This window comes from Hesperophylax consimilis, chromosome 9 (genome assembly GCF_061612785.1).
Source record: "Hesperophylax consimilis isolate HC1 chromosome 9, BYU_Hcon_1.0, whole genome shotgun sequence".
Classification (NCBI taxonomy): domain Eukaryota; kingdom Metazoa; phylum Arthropoda; class Insecta; order Trichoptera; family Limnephilidae; genus Hesperophylax; species Hesperophylax consimilis.
In genome coordinates, this window is record NC_142844.1 from 34,661,598 (window position 1) to 34,676,347 (window position 14,750).

Sequence of the window (14,750 nt, forward strand, 5' to 3'; positions counted from 1 at the left end):
TTAACAACAAAAAAAATACCGCAACTTACATACGCAATAAAACTTCTCACAAAAAAATATTCAAAATGAAGCATCGGCATTCTTCTAGCTAGGCTTTTTTACGCAGATAAATTAGAACTAGGAGAAGGTAAATGGCCTCCGTGGTCAAGGGGTAAGGCGCAAATACATTTTTTCCGATTATTGTTATTTCACAATTTACTCATATAAAATAATATATTTGCATCTAGAGTGGAAGACTCTCAGTATCCAATATATGTAAGACCACCATTCAGAATTGAAATATTGCTTGAAATAGCTTTGGCCGTGTTTGGTGACCAGATCTGAATAGCCAGATACTTCCCCATCTTCATCTTTCCTATTTCCCTCCACCACTACTTTCAGCCTCACAACATAACCTAATTGAGGATGCAATAGTCTCAGTGGCTCCAGATGATCGAGAGCAGTTGAGTCTCTTTACGCTGCTTTGCGTTAAAAAGGTAAGTAGGCTCTTTTTAAAAATATTGATACTCATAAATAACAAATTAGTACCTAAAACTTTATTTAGATGCACGCAACATTTCATTCTAAAAGGCAAACTTGTAGAATATGCCATCACGCTAAACAAAACCACTGTTTAGTAACCCATCAACCAAACCACAAACGGACCCGGGCCACTACTCAATATGCATTGAAACTTACTGGTGGAGCTGGTGAGATTACTAACAGGACACTCTCACATCATAAGAGCTGAGGAGCATGCTGGGAAAGGAAAGTATCAAAAGCTGAACGAAATGTGATTAGAAATAAGAAACTACAGTTCACCTATGATATCAGGTTCCCGCCTTGATGGGAAGAAAGCTTGGAAACCTAAGAACCTATGAACTTACGTTGTGGATCTACGAGACATAGCCGAGTACCCAATGACACTTTTATTACGGTGAATTTAGTACTGGGTTACTATCAGGGGAATATAGTATCGATGTGTGGGGAATATCACAATGAGCTTATGGCCTAGAGGACTTAGATGAACTATGCTGTCTACGCGTCTTCTTTTCAGTAATATTTTTATTTATTATTTTGAATGAAGAATTGCAATATTCACGATACCAAAACAGAAAGAAATCCTAAAAAGGAGATGCTAGATTTACATTTTCTTGTGAACTAGAAACTTCCACAGTTTTTAAATTTATCAGAGATGTCTTTAGGAGCGTCATTTGTCAACCTTTTGGCGGGCCAAGCTGTCTAGATACCATCCTATCTCTAAGTATCTATAAGTTTTGTGCATATTGGAATATGCACGCCTTGTTTGCGTTCGCGTAGGACATTTGTACTGAAAGCTCGTATTCCCAATGGCGGGTAATGCGTTACCCTCGTATATCGATGACATGGGGCTCGGATGTCCTTTTAGATTATGAGAAGACTAAAGACAAGCAGTGCAATGCACAAATGCACATACTAAGGGACTGGAATTATCACCATCTTGGTTCCTTAGCGCGTTGGAAAGTCGGCGCCCGGACCAGACTTCTGCAATTTTGCCTGCACAGGTCCGGCTCTGGGTAAGTGTTAGGTTATGTTAGGTTGGTATCTTTGGTATATATATTTGGTATATAATAGTTTTAAAAAATATGATAATTTTCACCTGATGCCCGTTGATGTACCACGTGAGGTTGGCCGCAGGTCGGGAGTGCTTGCAGGTGCAGTTTCCTCTTAATAGGGAACCGGCGCGATACCGCGGCTTCACGCCTGTGATGACTGGTCTATGCGCCGGAACGTCTGAAAGAGAAAATACTTAGTGTTTAAAAAATTGGGTTCTAGCGGAATAAGTAATTTGCAATTTTATTCAAATAACATTTTAAATAAGTAATGCATAATATCTAATAAATTGTATGTTTTTATTTTTTGATTTAACTTGAATTTATTTTACCAATTGAATTGAATGCATTCCACATTACGATTAGGTTGAAACCCATTTACAGAATTAGTAAGAACCAAAACTTTTTTAACATTATTTTTTTTATATTTTTACTTTCTGTGCTTGCAAAAAAATCGTATATCTAATTAATAAAACTACTAAATATTATCTTTTGAAAACATTATATCGATATTTCGTTTTGGATTCACGAAGGTTTTAAAACGTTTTAACGACGTATTATTTTAACAAATGTCTAAAATTACGAAGAAAATTGGTTGACTCTAAATGATTATAAAATAACCTCTTTACACAGCTAAATAATTGATGCATTCATCTTTATCCTTTCTAAGTAAATTAATAATTAATAAGCCAAAACTTCGGCTAAGAATCCAGTCTTGTATTTAGCAAGCGGAACCAAATTAATTATTTTCTAGCATCGCTGTGGGCCAGGCCTAATGTTATTTGTTCAACAACAGGCATTACGGCAATTTAAGTTTAAGATAAGTTTAGATTAGAGGGTATTAGGCAAGTTGACTCCCATGTCCGTAATTAGGATATCTTGCACGGGTATAGAACATACCAGAACAGCTGATGACCTCCATAATAGGGCTCGAACCCTGGTCATGAAGTTACGGGTTCATAATAATCAAACAAAAAAAATAAAATTTAAAATTATTTTTTTATGTGATTAATGGCATTTACAACATTTTGATAAAAATAACACGGTCACCCTCTACCTCGACCTGAATTATTTTTGTACTTATTTGAAAGAAATAAATCAATCCAATTTTCGTTAATCAACACTATCTCTAGTTGCTAATCACACACGTAATATCCAATACTAATAATAATATAGAATACACACTTCAATAAATACATCCGTACCCCATAATATTTGCTATTTCTTTTTCCATTACCGCCCTTTAAATGTATTTTATTAATTTCAATTTATTATTTCACTGAATTTTACTAAATTTTAAAATGGGAGCCTCAGCACGGGTAAAGCACCAAGCGAGGCTCACATTATCAAATAATGTTTTTTTTATTATTGAATTCAATTTTTCATTATTTTAGAGGAACCTTTGAATTTTTTTGTGAATTAATTGTTATTACTGACAAAATATTTTACTGAAATAACAATTAGTATTTTCATATTTCATTGTATTTGTATAGTAAGTAGAGCAAGATATTTTGTTTAGTAATTATCTTTATCTCACAAAATATAAAATTACCAAAGTTGCCACTAAAATCGTGGAGAATCGATTTATTTAATAGCTTGTCCTATATAAAATTTGTAGCCAAAATAAATAATGTGGAGTATATCTTTACTCGATATTTGATACAGTTTTTGATTAAAAAAATAATTATTTAGTTGGATATTTTGGCCTCAACGTCAAAAGTAAATTCCTCAAGCATCTAATATCGCGGAAGCTTTTCTAAGGAGATTTGCGCTGCCATATGTTAAAAACATCATAGATGAATCATATAATTTACCTAAAATAATTATTTGGCTACTGAATCCAATAATTTTTATACCCGCTATATCCGATTTTTTGACAAAATTATCTGAGTATGACATCCTGTTCACATTTTTGCGAGCAACACGAGGAGCCTAAAATTGAGTTTCAAAACCCCCCTTTTTTTTTAACATTATTTCTGGCTTTCACCCTTCAAGGGTGTTCTTGGCCATCATTTAAAATTATTGAGAAATGAAAGGTGAATTTAAATATTAATTTTATTTAAATAGGCAAATTTCAAAATTATAATGAAAATTGGAGTCGAGTTCAGACTTAGAAGAGACGAGATGTTGAATGGAGGGGAGGCAATTTTAGATAAGGCTTGATAGAATAGAGGATATTTGTTTACAACCAAAAAATATGTGATCTAAAGTTCCCACTTCTAGACCACAGAATGTACAATCTGGGGAGTCAACAACGTGAATTTTAAAAAGATTGGAAGGAACGGAACAATGTCCGATCCTCATTCGAATGAGTGAAGAAATTTCTTTTTTGGAAAAATGAGGGAATTGCTGAAACCACGGTTTTGATGGAATAGTCCTTTGTATTGAGGCATAGCAGGCTCCCTTGGATTGACTAGCAATGTATCACGACCAAAAACTATGTTAAAACTGCGAGTGAGAAACCAAATCCGCTATATCATACACAAAGTTATTATGAAAACGCGCTATATCGGATTCAACCAATCACAAGCAGTTATTTTGCCAAAATACAATATGGCCGCCGCTCTGACGCCACCCTCGTGTGCCAAAATTATCTACGCGTGTGTTTCTAAACCCGCCATGTCGGCTCAGTTGACTTTCAAAAGCCTCTATATCACGAAGTGAGTATCAAAATCCGCTTTATTCATTTTATTTATCGAAATTACTTAATTATTGCTAGACATATATAGAAAAATAAATGTTTTTCGAAATTTTATTACTCCAATTCATTATATATATTTTTTTAATGCTATTACTTATGTACGCTAGAGATGTGACAGTTTTTTGCGGTTTTCTCCAAATCAATGAAAGTTGATATAGCGGGTATAGAAATTACACGACTCATAGATGAAACATATAATTTACCTAAAATAATTATTTGGCTACATCCTATCTAACAATTCATTCAAGCTCATAACTTTACTGTTACGAGCTGTTACTCTGTTACCAGCGTACAAGATTCTCTCAGTAGCACCCTAGTGTAGGACCACCATTCAGGTGGTGGTGAAACTTTGCTTGAAATGGCACTAGCCGTGTTTGATGACCAGATCTGAATAGCGAAGTACTTCCCCATCTTACTCCTCTCCATCTCCTTTCCCTCCTCGTTACCATCAGCTTCGTAACATACCTCAATTGGAGATGTCATAGTCTCACTGGTTCCAGACGGTTTATGTTTAACTAAGTTCGCCGTACACGGTTGCCTATTTAAATCATAAATTATCATATTTATCTTTATCGCACAAATTCCAAGTACAAAAACAATAACAAAAAATAATTAAACATTTTCAAAGTAATAGTTACTATCAACGTTATAATTATTTACGTAATTATTATAAATTATTATTTCTGAGTTAAATTTGGGGCGAAGGGGCATATCTAATGTAATCTATGTCAATTCTATCTTACCGGATCATCGGTATAGCATCACTGGAGCTCATTGATACGTTCCATAGAATTGTTTTAGTTCTTAACAAGTTGGGGTCATTAGAGCAGAGACCGGGTTTTATTGACAACACTGATTAAAATAATAAGAAGGGATGCAATAAGGTATAAATTATTCATGCTAATATCCTGGTGACTTCTGTTGGATATTCCAAAAGTAGTTGACAGTTTCCGTATTATAAAGCTTTAAAAGTATTCATGCAAAAATTTCGAGCAGAATTTTTTAAATAAAGGTGTTTCATTGAATATCATTCGATACTTTGTCTGCTTTGCCGTTTAGGTCTTATTGGATGGATATGTAAAATGTTTGTGATAACGTGAGTGCCCTTCTCCTATTCCCGTATTTTATATTATTATCTTTCTCTCTCTTCCTTTGCTTTCTTTTTTGTCTTCCTCTTTTTATCAATTCCTATTTTCCGTTTTTCATATTTCCTCATCCACCTCTTCCATTAATCCTTTTTACCCTTACTTGTATTTTGTCATTAATAGATTCATAATTATTCCGAAAGATAGCTAATATAGTAATCATTTTATGTGCCACAATACGAATTTTTATTATGTCTTAAAGTTATTATTTTTCAAAAGCTATATTTCCTTCCGTTCCTATAAATTTTGAACAAGTTTATCATAATATCTTGTCATAATAAGCATTTCTAGGGAAACTAAAAATAAACTCTTCCGTCTGTACCCAAGAAATATAATTATATTAATGTCTAGATATTTTATAATAAAAAATATAGAGTTTCATGAACTATATAATATATTATATATATCTTTGTATTATTTCTTTATTCATAATAAACAAGTTTATATAAAAGAAAGATACTTATTTTTTTGTGACTTGTCACTCACATGCCAAATTATGGAATAAAAATATTTTATTGTGAATGTTGCAATAATACTTTTCAGGCAATTGTGCAATCTTTCCAGTGAAACCTATTCAAATACATGAATAACTAAATTTTCCATTCAAATGATCGTCATGATGGCTTCTTGTTTATGAACAGTGCACTATAATGAGCCACCAAAAAAATATTTTCACTAGGTATGGGTTTGAAATACATTTATCTGATAAGAACGAAGTAACGCAAGTAATACACTCACGATGATTACCTACCTTACTTGTTGCAATAATAATATTTTTATGGTTTTTATAGCGCTATTTTTGTCAGAAATCACCACAAGGGTAATTTACAAAAATTGTGTTTACATGGTTCTGGCTTATAAACTATAGACTAGACAACATAAATCTATCGTGACAACTTCAGGCACAGATTGCATCCATCGTCGTTAATGTGATCATCTTCATAATCATAGATCAATAATGTAAAACTATGTGTACAGTGCATTATTTGACCAATGGACGTGAAACAACTTTAAAATATACATATTATTTATACGACTTACAGGCAGCTCGTATATAGGAGTATACTTTTTTTACGTAATATTAAGAACGTTTTCAAAATCTTAAAAATATAGTTTCCTGGGTAAATTTAAAAAATAAAATTGCCGTGCAGGTTCATAGTATGGTTTTTCGAAACCAATTAAATGTATCGCGTGTGAGTATTTATTTATATTTTAAGAATTATTTCACCTGAAAATATGAACTTTCTACATAATTACTTAAGTACCCACTCTTAAAAAATATTACATTATACATGCGACGTTGAAAATGCTAGTAAAAATCTACTTACCAAATGGGACAATGTATATTTTTGAAGCATTGCCCAGCTATAATGTATAAAATCCGGACCATTTAGAAACAATAGAAAATACTTGATCCAAGAAACGGCAACCCACAAATAAAGACAAACATAAAGTGATAGAGAGGTGTGTAAAACGGTGAGTCACTTTATGTCAAAATAGTTAGATTTCAGCTACATTTTAGTCTTGAAAAGTGCTTTCTGCAAATAATTACCTCTAATTGTTGTTTTTGTGTTTAATTCGTAGTACGCCATTAATTTTCTTTAAAAATAATGTAAATAGAATTGAATAAAGTTATTATTAAGTTCTGCAAGTATTTTAGTTTTTTTTATTATTGTGACAGCTGTATTGGCATTCAAGGCCATGTTCAAATTGTCAAAATTATAAAAAATATTACAAGATTTTATTAACAGTTTTTATCACAGCCCCACGTTGGGCGCCAATGTAAAACATTAAATAATAGTAAACATTAAAGTGATTTCGACATAATGACTTTATTACAGGAAAAGTAATAGTAAATATGTAAACATGTAAATATATTTATAAAATCTTAAATAAATATTTATATATAAATATAAAAACTGAAAATTCACGGGAAAATACGGCGCGTTATCTCCGACTATATTTGATGGGAAAAAATTTTCTAGGTAATCTTTAACCTACTAAAAGGGACGACACATCTGGCTATCAGTTTTCAGGTTTGCAGCCTAGGGCTTGATTTGGATATCTCTAAGACCTTGTTTATGTAACTATAGTGAATTTTAAAATAATTGATACAAAGCAGCAAATAGGGGTGGATACTTCGGGTTCCTACTCGAATTTCACGAGTGGTGATGCAACTGTTTTTGTTCATAATTCCAGGCTTTGATAAATAACAAGGTGATCTTCGATCTATGATTAAGGCAGTGAATTGGCCATGGTTCAGGCCCAAACCCCCCCACAGAAATGCTGCATGTCCAAAGCACCATGGGCATTATCAAAATCACGATTTTACTAAATGTTGGAAAGGAAATGAAAATACAACCTATGTATTATGGATTGATGATTATCCAACCATTCCGGGTAGAATTTGCCTTGCCTTGCTATAAAATACTCCGATTACTTCGGACTAGGTTTGTTCTCCGCTTTTAAAATTACATCTCGTATGTTTATGGATTCGATAGTAACCCACGGAGAGAAACCTCCTTTGTCATCCTGATAAAATATAGGTACTAAAATCATATAGAAACATCGGGAAACCAGTACATAAAATATCAAGGTACCCAGATGCATTTTGTTTATGTAACAACCTTTCTGGAAGGAACGACGCATCTCGCTACCAGGATCAGGTTTTGAGCTTACGTCCATCTTACAATCTTTGCTCGTTCAAGGCCGTGTGTCCGCTTATATAGGCCCTCCGTGATACATCATTTACATAACCAGTAGGATATCTACGATATCTTGTGTTCGTAGATGGGGTTGCCGTAATACATAGGTGTGAACAAGAAAGTATTCGGGGTCGCGCAATTAAGACCCGTTACAAAATCTAAAATACATGTAGAACTTAACAAGAACGTTATTAAATTCGATTTATATTCAATTTAAATAAAAAAATAATTAATCTAATTTAATAATAAGATTTTTCATATCCAAAATCATAATTTGATACCGATGTTTCAAAAGTATTTTGCTCAGATGTCAAAATTCTAATTAACCAAAAAAATACATTTAATAATATCCATACAATATTGGTCAATCCATGAAAACATTGCATGGATCAAAAATTCTCAGTGTTGAAAAATGTAATATGTAACACTAATTTATGTTTTCATATTGTTTTAAAAAACTTCTTACTTAATTTTTCAGAAAACACAACACTTATAAAAGGACGTATTGTTTCGGAGAATTTGAACAATTCTTCGAATTTAAAAGTAAATTTTCAAGTTCTGTGAAAGATTTTTTCAAGTTCTGTTATTATTTCAGTTCTGTCAAGCAACTGGCCTATAATGATATAATAACAGAACTTGAATAGGACTTTCACAGAACCCGAAAATAAATGCTGAAATTTGATGATTTGTTGTCAAATTCTCCGAAACAACCAGTGCTAATCGAATTTATAACTTGTTCAACGGAATTTAACCGAGATCGTTAAAATGAATTAAGAATAATAAATATAATATACTCTACAAACATTTTTAAAAATAAATATTTTGTTTACACCGTGACATACTACTGGCACGGTTGAACTAAATATTCAAATACTCAATACTCTTATACAATACAATATTTTTTTATTATTTTTTACGATACAAAAATAACATTTCGACTTTTTACGAAATGTGAAAATCTGATACTAATAAATAAAATTTAGTTTGTTTTCATTTTCGAGATATGCACCTTTGTTATCTTTGCGCAGCTTGATGTTTAAATTTAACCCCTCGGGATAATTTGTTCGCTTTTGGGAACAGCTCATATGCTCTCATAGATATCGCCGTGTCTCCCTTATTTCCAGTTTTATCAATAAGATCTTGGAGGTGTTAAAAAGAAAAAACACCACGCTTTATATTCAAATCTAGAAGATAATCACAGAAGAGTTAAAATGAACACATCTATGAAACCTAAGGTCCGGACCATAATTTAAGACCAATTTATGAAACTTCGTGAGTTTTGTGTTAATTGTTTTTTTTATGAAACAAAAAAATGAGGTGAAAATAGTGTACATAATACATTTGTTTATTAAAATATGTATTTTTTCGTTCAGTAAATCAGTAATTTAAGTTCAGTGTTTGGACGAATAAAAAATGTAGGGTGGGCAATTTTTTAAACTTTTTTTAATGTTTGCATTAAAAATCTTATTATTTAGAAAACTTATAATTTCATATTTACAATCATGTAATTAAATATATAATTGTATTTCATCACCTTTCAAAAAACTTTTCTGGTTGTCTGATTCATTCAGAATTAAAACGTTTAATTTGGATTTCATTGCAAAGTGGAAATACTCCGACTATCTGACAGAATATGCTAAGGGTCAACATAGAAAGATTTGAAGTATTTGATAGTATGTTTTATTATCAAAAAACATTTGTGATGATTCAAATAAGAGCTGTCACTGGTTGAACCGTTTGTTATTACATTATACTGTAATAAGGCCTTGTGTTTTGACAAGAATGTCGTGATACTCCTGTCATAGTCGTAAATAATTTGATGGGTGTCGTGCCGAGGAGAAGTTAAGGGTAAGTTTGACGTGGTAATAATTCTGTAAGTGTTGGAAACGGTTAGGAAAACCGCAGCGCATGTTCAAGCCCACGCCGTTTTAACAATAAATTATTACGTCACGTCTTAACTTTTTTGACGGTGACATATTTTTTTTGCGCTTACTTAAATACCCACGATATTAGTTAAAACTATCCGTGAAAACTCACGGGATATAATAATTCGAATTTTGAAAAAAGACAATTACAATATTTTTCCTTACCTACCTATCTACTTTCGTTATCGCTTACTATTTTTCAGGTAAGCAATTCCAATTTTGAAAATTGGAATTCAAAGCAAATTTGAGCTAATTGAACATGAATAATTACACCTGGGAATAACGTGCATCACAGACCACCGAAATTTTATTTTCATTTTTGAAAAGAGACAATTAGTACTAGTTCAGAACTGAAATGTTGTTGGTGTTGGTGGTGGTTTTAGCTTGATGTTAAATCCCCGGATTCCCAATTTCTACCGATTTAAAACATGTTTCTCTTTTTAACTCTTTAAGTAATTAAGTTAAATATTTACGTTATTTTTGAAGATAATATCAATACATTTTTTGTGCCCAAAATGTAAGTATAAGAAATTCCATAAATAAAATAAAAATAAATAAAATTTATTTTCGCACGCCGGGTTTGAACCCGCGACCTTCGGAATGGCAGTCCAATGCGTTACCACTGGACTATGCCGGCCGTATGAAACACGTATGAAACAATTCACAGTGTATCTTTAAATGCAACAATTGTCAACTCTGTATTAATCTGTACTTTATTTATCAATGCTATCGATTATTTTCTAATCATCCAACTATATTATAAACTTATAAACTACCCTTCCCATTTTTTCTACCTTATAACTCCTGTGGTGATCTGTCTTTTTATTACTACTATCTGGCTGTTATTTACTTTACCGGTTTTGTTTTATATTAAGTACTAAATTATAATATGAACTAAACTTGTCAATTTGACTGGCCTAAAACAGGATCCATTCCTAGTTGGCTAGTCAAAGTTTCCGCATGTTTTATTGTATGATTTTTATGTGAAATAAATTTATTATTATTATTATTATAAAAACTAAAGAATTTGTCGAGAGATTTTTGCTCTATTTAAAACGAGCCGTGTTTTATTAAATATTTTCTCCATCTTTTCGTAATTATTTTCGTTTTTTTATATTAGCGCGCTCCCTCTAACATTCGTATTTTCATAACTCCATTCCAAAACATCTTTGAACGCCTACTACGGGTCCTTAAGTTACTAGACGGAATTTCCAGGTATAAAGAAACCTTGGTCTATGATAACTGGCAAAGTTAGTATGATAGTTAACTGAATGCAGTGGAAATGAGATTCCAATAGGCCACTTGCATGCATTTTATAATGACTTAGAAAAAATCGTGTGGATAAATGTTTATACAAAGATGACAAAAATGTTAAATTTATAGATCTTTGTTATTAAAAAAATAAGTATATCCGTATAACTCATAACGTCACTACGTAGTTAAGATTTTATAATTAGCCGACTGACAGTTTGTAAGAAATATACTATCAACAATGGCGTCGCGCCTAAAACTGGACAAACAAAATACGATGACATTATTCAAGTCTTTGTCTAACAAAGGATGTGCGATGGGAAGAGAAGAATGCAATTATTCCATGCTAATAAATATTGTATTTGTTTTGTCTCTCAGTATTATTACGATACTTCCTTTTACTCTCTGTTCAACGGTCCATATGGCTTCCAAAGAAGGGTTTAAAGTGCAAATGATCTAAAATACCATTAATAGATGATCAAATGCTCCACTAGTTCCTGTACCTCCAAAATAAAATAAAATTCTATTAAAATTAACATATTTTTAAAATTATTTCAAGACATTTTCTGTTTCTTTTAGGCTTAAAAAATAGAAATATTGGTTTATTCTCACATATAATTGTAAATATTATTTTTCGAAAAGGTTGGATAGTCAGGAAACGCTTAGTCTATGGGAAATACTCTTTTAATCGGTATTAGTTACTCATTTTATAAACTCCCCGCATTCTCCATAACATTCTAAATCGGCAAAGAATTATAAATTCCCTGCGATTTGGATAATTTTCCTATAAATTGGCATCCTGCTCGGAAGCAGCTTGATTTAAAAAAAATAACTTTCGTATTTTTATATATTTTAATCACACCCATTAATTATGACTGGCTTATCTGAGGATTGAAATTTTCATTAAAAATTGCCATCGTTTCAAAAATGCGCTAAAAATACGGAATTTTTGGCTTTCCCGAAAAAAAATACAAAATTGATGCAAGTGGCCTATTGAGAAAGAAATAATAAACATAAAGTAGTAAATTCTTGGTAATGGATTTAGAGTTATTAATTCAACTAGTTTTCAAAACCGAAAGTCTGCAACGAAGCCATTATGATATGTACATTAGGCTTTGAAACAATTGAATCGTGTTATAAATATGTACCTACTATTATTCTTACTACCTTACAACTTATCCTTATATTCACTTATTTTATATGTTTATCTCAAAAAACAATCATCTCTATTTTATTTTTAACCTGCCCGCGCCGTCGCGTCGGTCGCCTGGGGAATTTGAACGCCCAGACCTTTGTAAGAACATTTATTTTCTTACTTATAAACCGTCAAAAGTTCAAACGTTCAAACCTTCCTAAAATAAAGTAACGCAGTGAAATAAATATGTTATGTTTTTTACATTTCTCGTAATTACCGTTTTACCAGAAATAACGCTTTCGACGACGGGTGGCATAAATAATGGAAAACCGGATAATCTAATGAGTATGAGTAATTAAAAAGCATTGTTTTATATAAGGATAATAAATGGAAAAATCGTTTCTTACCTACGACGTCCATGATAGCGGTGACCATGAAGGTGTGAAATGATGGGGCATCAGCGGACACCTCGCAGCTGTATCTGCCCGCGGCTCCCTCGTCTAGCTCGTCCAGGGTGACCACACTTGCGTTACTGTGCTTTCTCTGAAACAAAAATAAATAAATTAAAATAATACGAAATAACTCGTAGTAGAAACAAAATGATCACATTTAAGGTTATAGACTGTCACCCAGCTACGATAAATCAAAGCGGTGGAAACAATGAAAGTTACGCATGGGCGTCGCTATGCGTAGATGCAATTTGCATTATTGTTGCAAATGTTTGGAAAATGTTGGCGACACTTGAGATGTGCTCGGTTTGATAAAAATTATGGTTCATGACCTATAATTTTTGCTTTATCATTTAAGGAATAACCGAACTAATACAAAAAAAATATTTCATGACAATGTGAAATTCACCATTTGCGTTAAAGACTTAAAATAAATTACATGGTCATGCTTTAGTACACGCAAAATTAAATTCACATGCTTTCGCATGTATAGAAGGAGGTTAATTCTTATTAGTTGTAACGAAATTTTTCACCCAACCTTTTGTCCATGTCGTGTTTTTCAAATATTATATCATAATATATTATCATGTTATGCCATTAGCTTAGCAAATGTCTTTATTATTATGATTTTTTTCTTGTTATGTAACACGTAGGCGTCGCGTACTCAACTACCAACCAGGCATTTCACTTCTATCGTTTTTTCATCGCCATAGAGAAAATTTCTAGCAATTCTCGTAGGTGAATAATAAAATAAAACATTTTTTGTATTTTACTTTAAGCAAACAAGTTTTTACTGTCCAATAAATCCATTACGATAATCATCAGCCAGAAAGTAATACAAATTTTTGAAACAATCGTGCTGAGAACCAAATATTATATTTGTATTTGTATCTGATATTTCACTGTGTGAAATATGTTCAGGTAACCAACATAAAATAAGATTGTTTTCAATAAATGAGCTGTATTATTTTACCACAGACAGGAAACAGAGTGAGATACAAAGGATTTCTACTATTCGTGGAAAATACAGACAATTGGTTAAAACCAAGGTTCGAACAAAGATAGACACTACGAGGGATTGCTTCGAGGTAGCAAATAATAATGTAGAGGGTGTTTCTTTACACCCAGTATAACTTTATATTAAAACTCACGCGAACGTTAACTTTTTCAAAGATTATTTTGAAAATGTTTTCTTGCGTATGGCCACCGCGGCCGTTTTTGGTGAAGTTCATTTTGTACATTTTGGACCACTTTATCCATTACTGATGGCCGTATGTCACGATAACAATCAATTTTGACTTCCAAAAAAAAATTGTTGGTTTAAGTAAACTAATGGCTTCACGTAGCTCAAAATAATCGATAAATTCCAAATTGTCCTTTTTCGGAGAACAGACATTATAAATCAAGTTTTAACAAAAGTTTGATTTCAAAGCTGAAAAGCTTCAAACAGTGGCCGTAGCAAACAAAATGGCGTAACGCCACAATTCTTGTTGAAACCACCTCTCGTCTGGAGTAATTCATACATATTTTAAAATAAAAAAAGACTTCACAAATTATGGACGTTATTAAATTTTCGTATCGACAAACGGCTTTCAAAGTAAATTAGGATGATTTGGTAGCTTTTTTCAAACGTTTGTCCGCTCATATGATAACCAGTTCACGACGATTTTCCAGACTAGATTCATCATAAATGTCAAAAAGTGGGTGAAATAAAGAGATAGCTTGATTGGACAGTTAACCATTTCGTAAGTTCTATCTAAGCTAAAAAAACACCAGATGTATCTTTGAGAAGTACCCATCCTTACCATTCAGGTTATATAATGAACATGGGAATCTGATTGATTAACAAAGTGCTGGTAGGTTTATAA

The 14,750-nt window shown here is 32.2% G+C and overlaps 1 protein-coding gene across 1 annotated transcript in view; it reads right to left on the reverse strand.

The window, feature by feature from the left end:
- LOC149421265 (uncharacterized) overlaps window positions 1-14,750 on the reverse strand; it is a 135,617-nt gene that overhangs the window by 46,194 nt on the left and 74,673 nt on the right. Inside the window, exons 3-4 of the mRNA XM_089635450.1 lie at window positions 12,841-12,976; window positions 1,619-1,752 (exon numbers count right to left, since the gene is read on the reverse strand). Of these exons, the coding sequence (XP_089491576.1) occupies window positions 1,619-1,752; window positions 12,841-12,976 (270 nt within the window). The remainder of the gene's footprint in view (window positions 1-1,618; window positions 1,753-12,840; window positions 12,977-14,750) is intronic.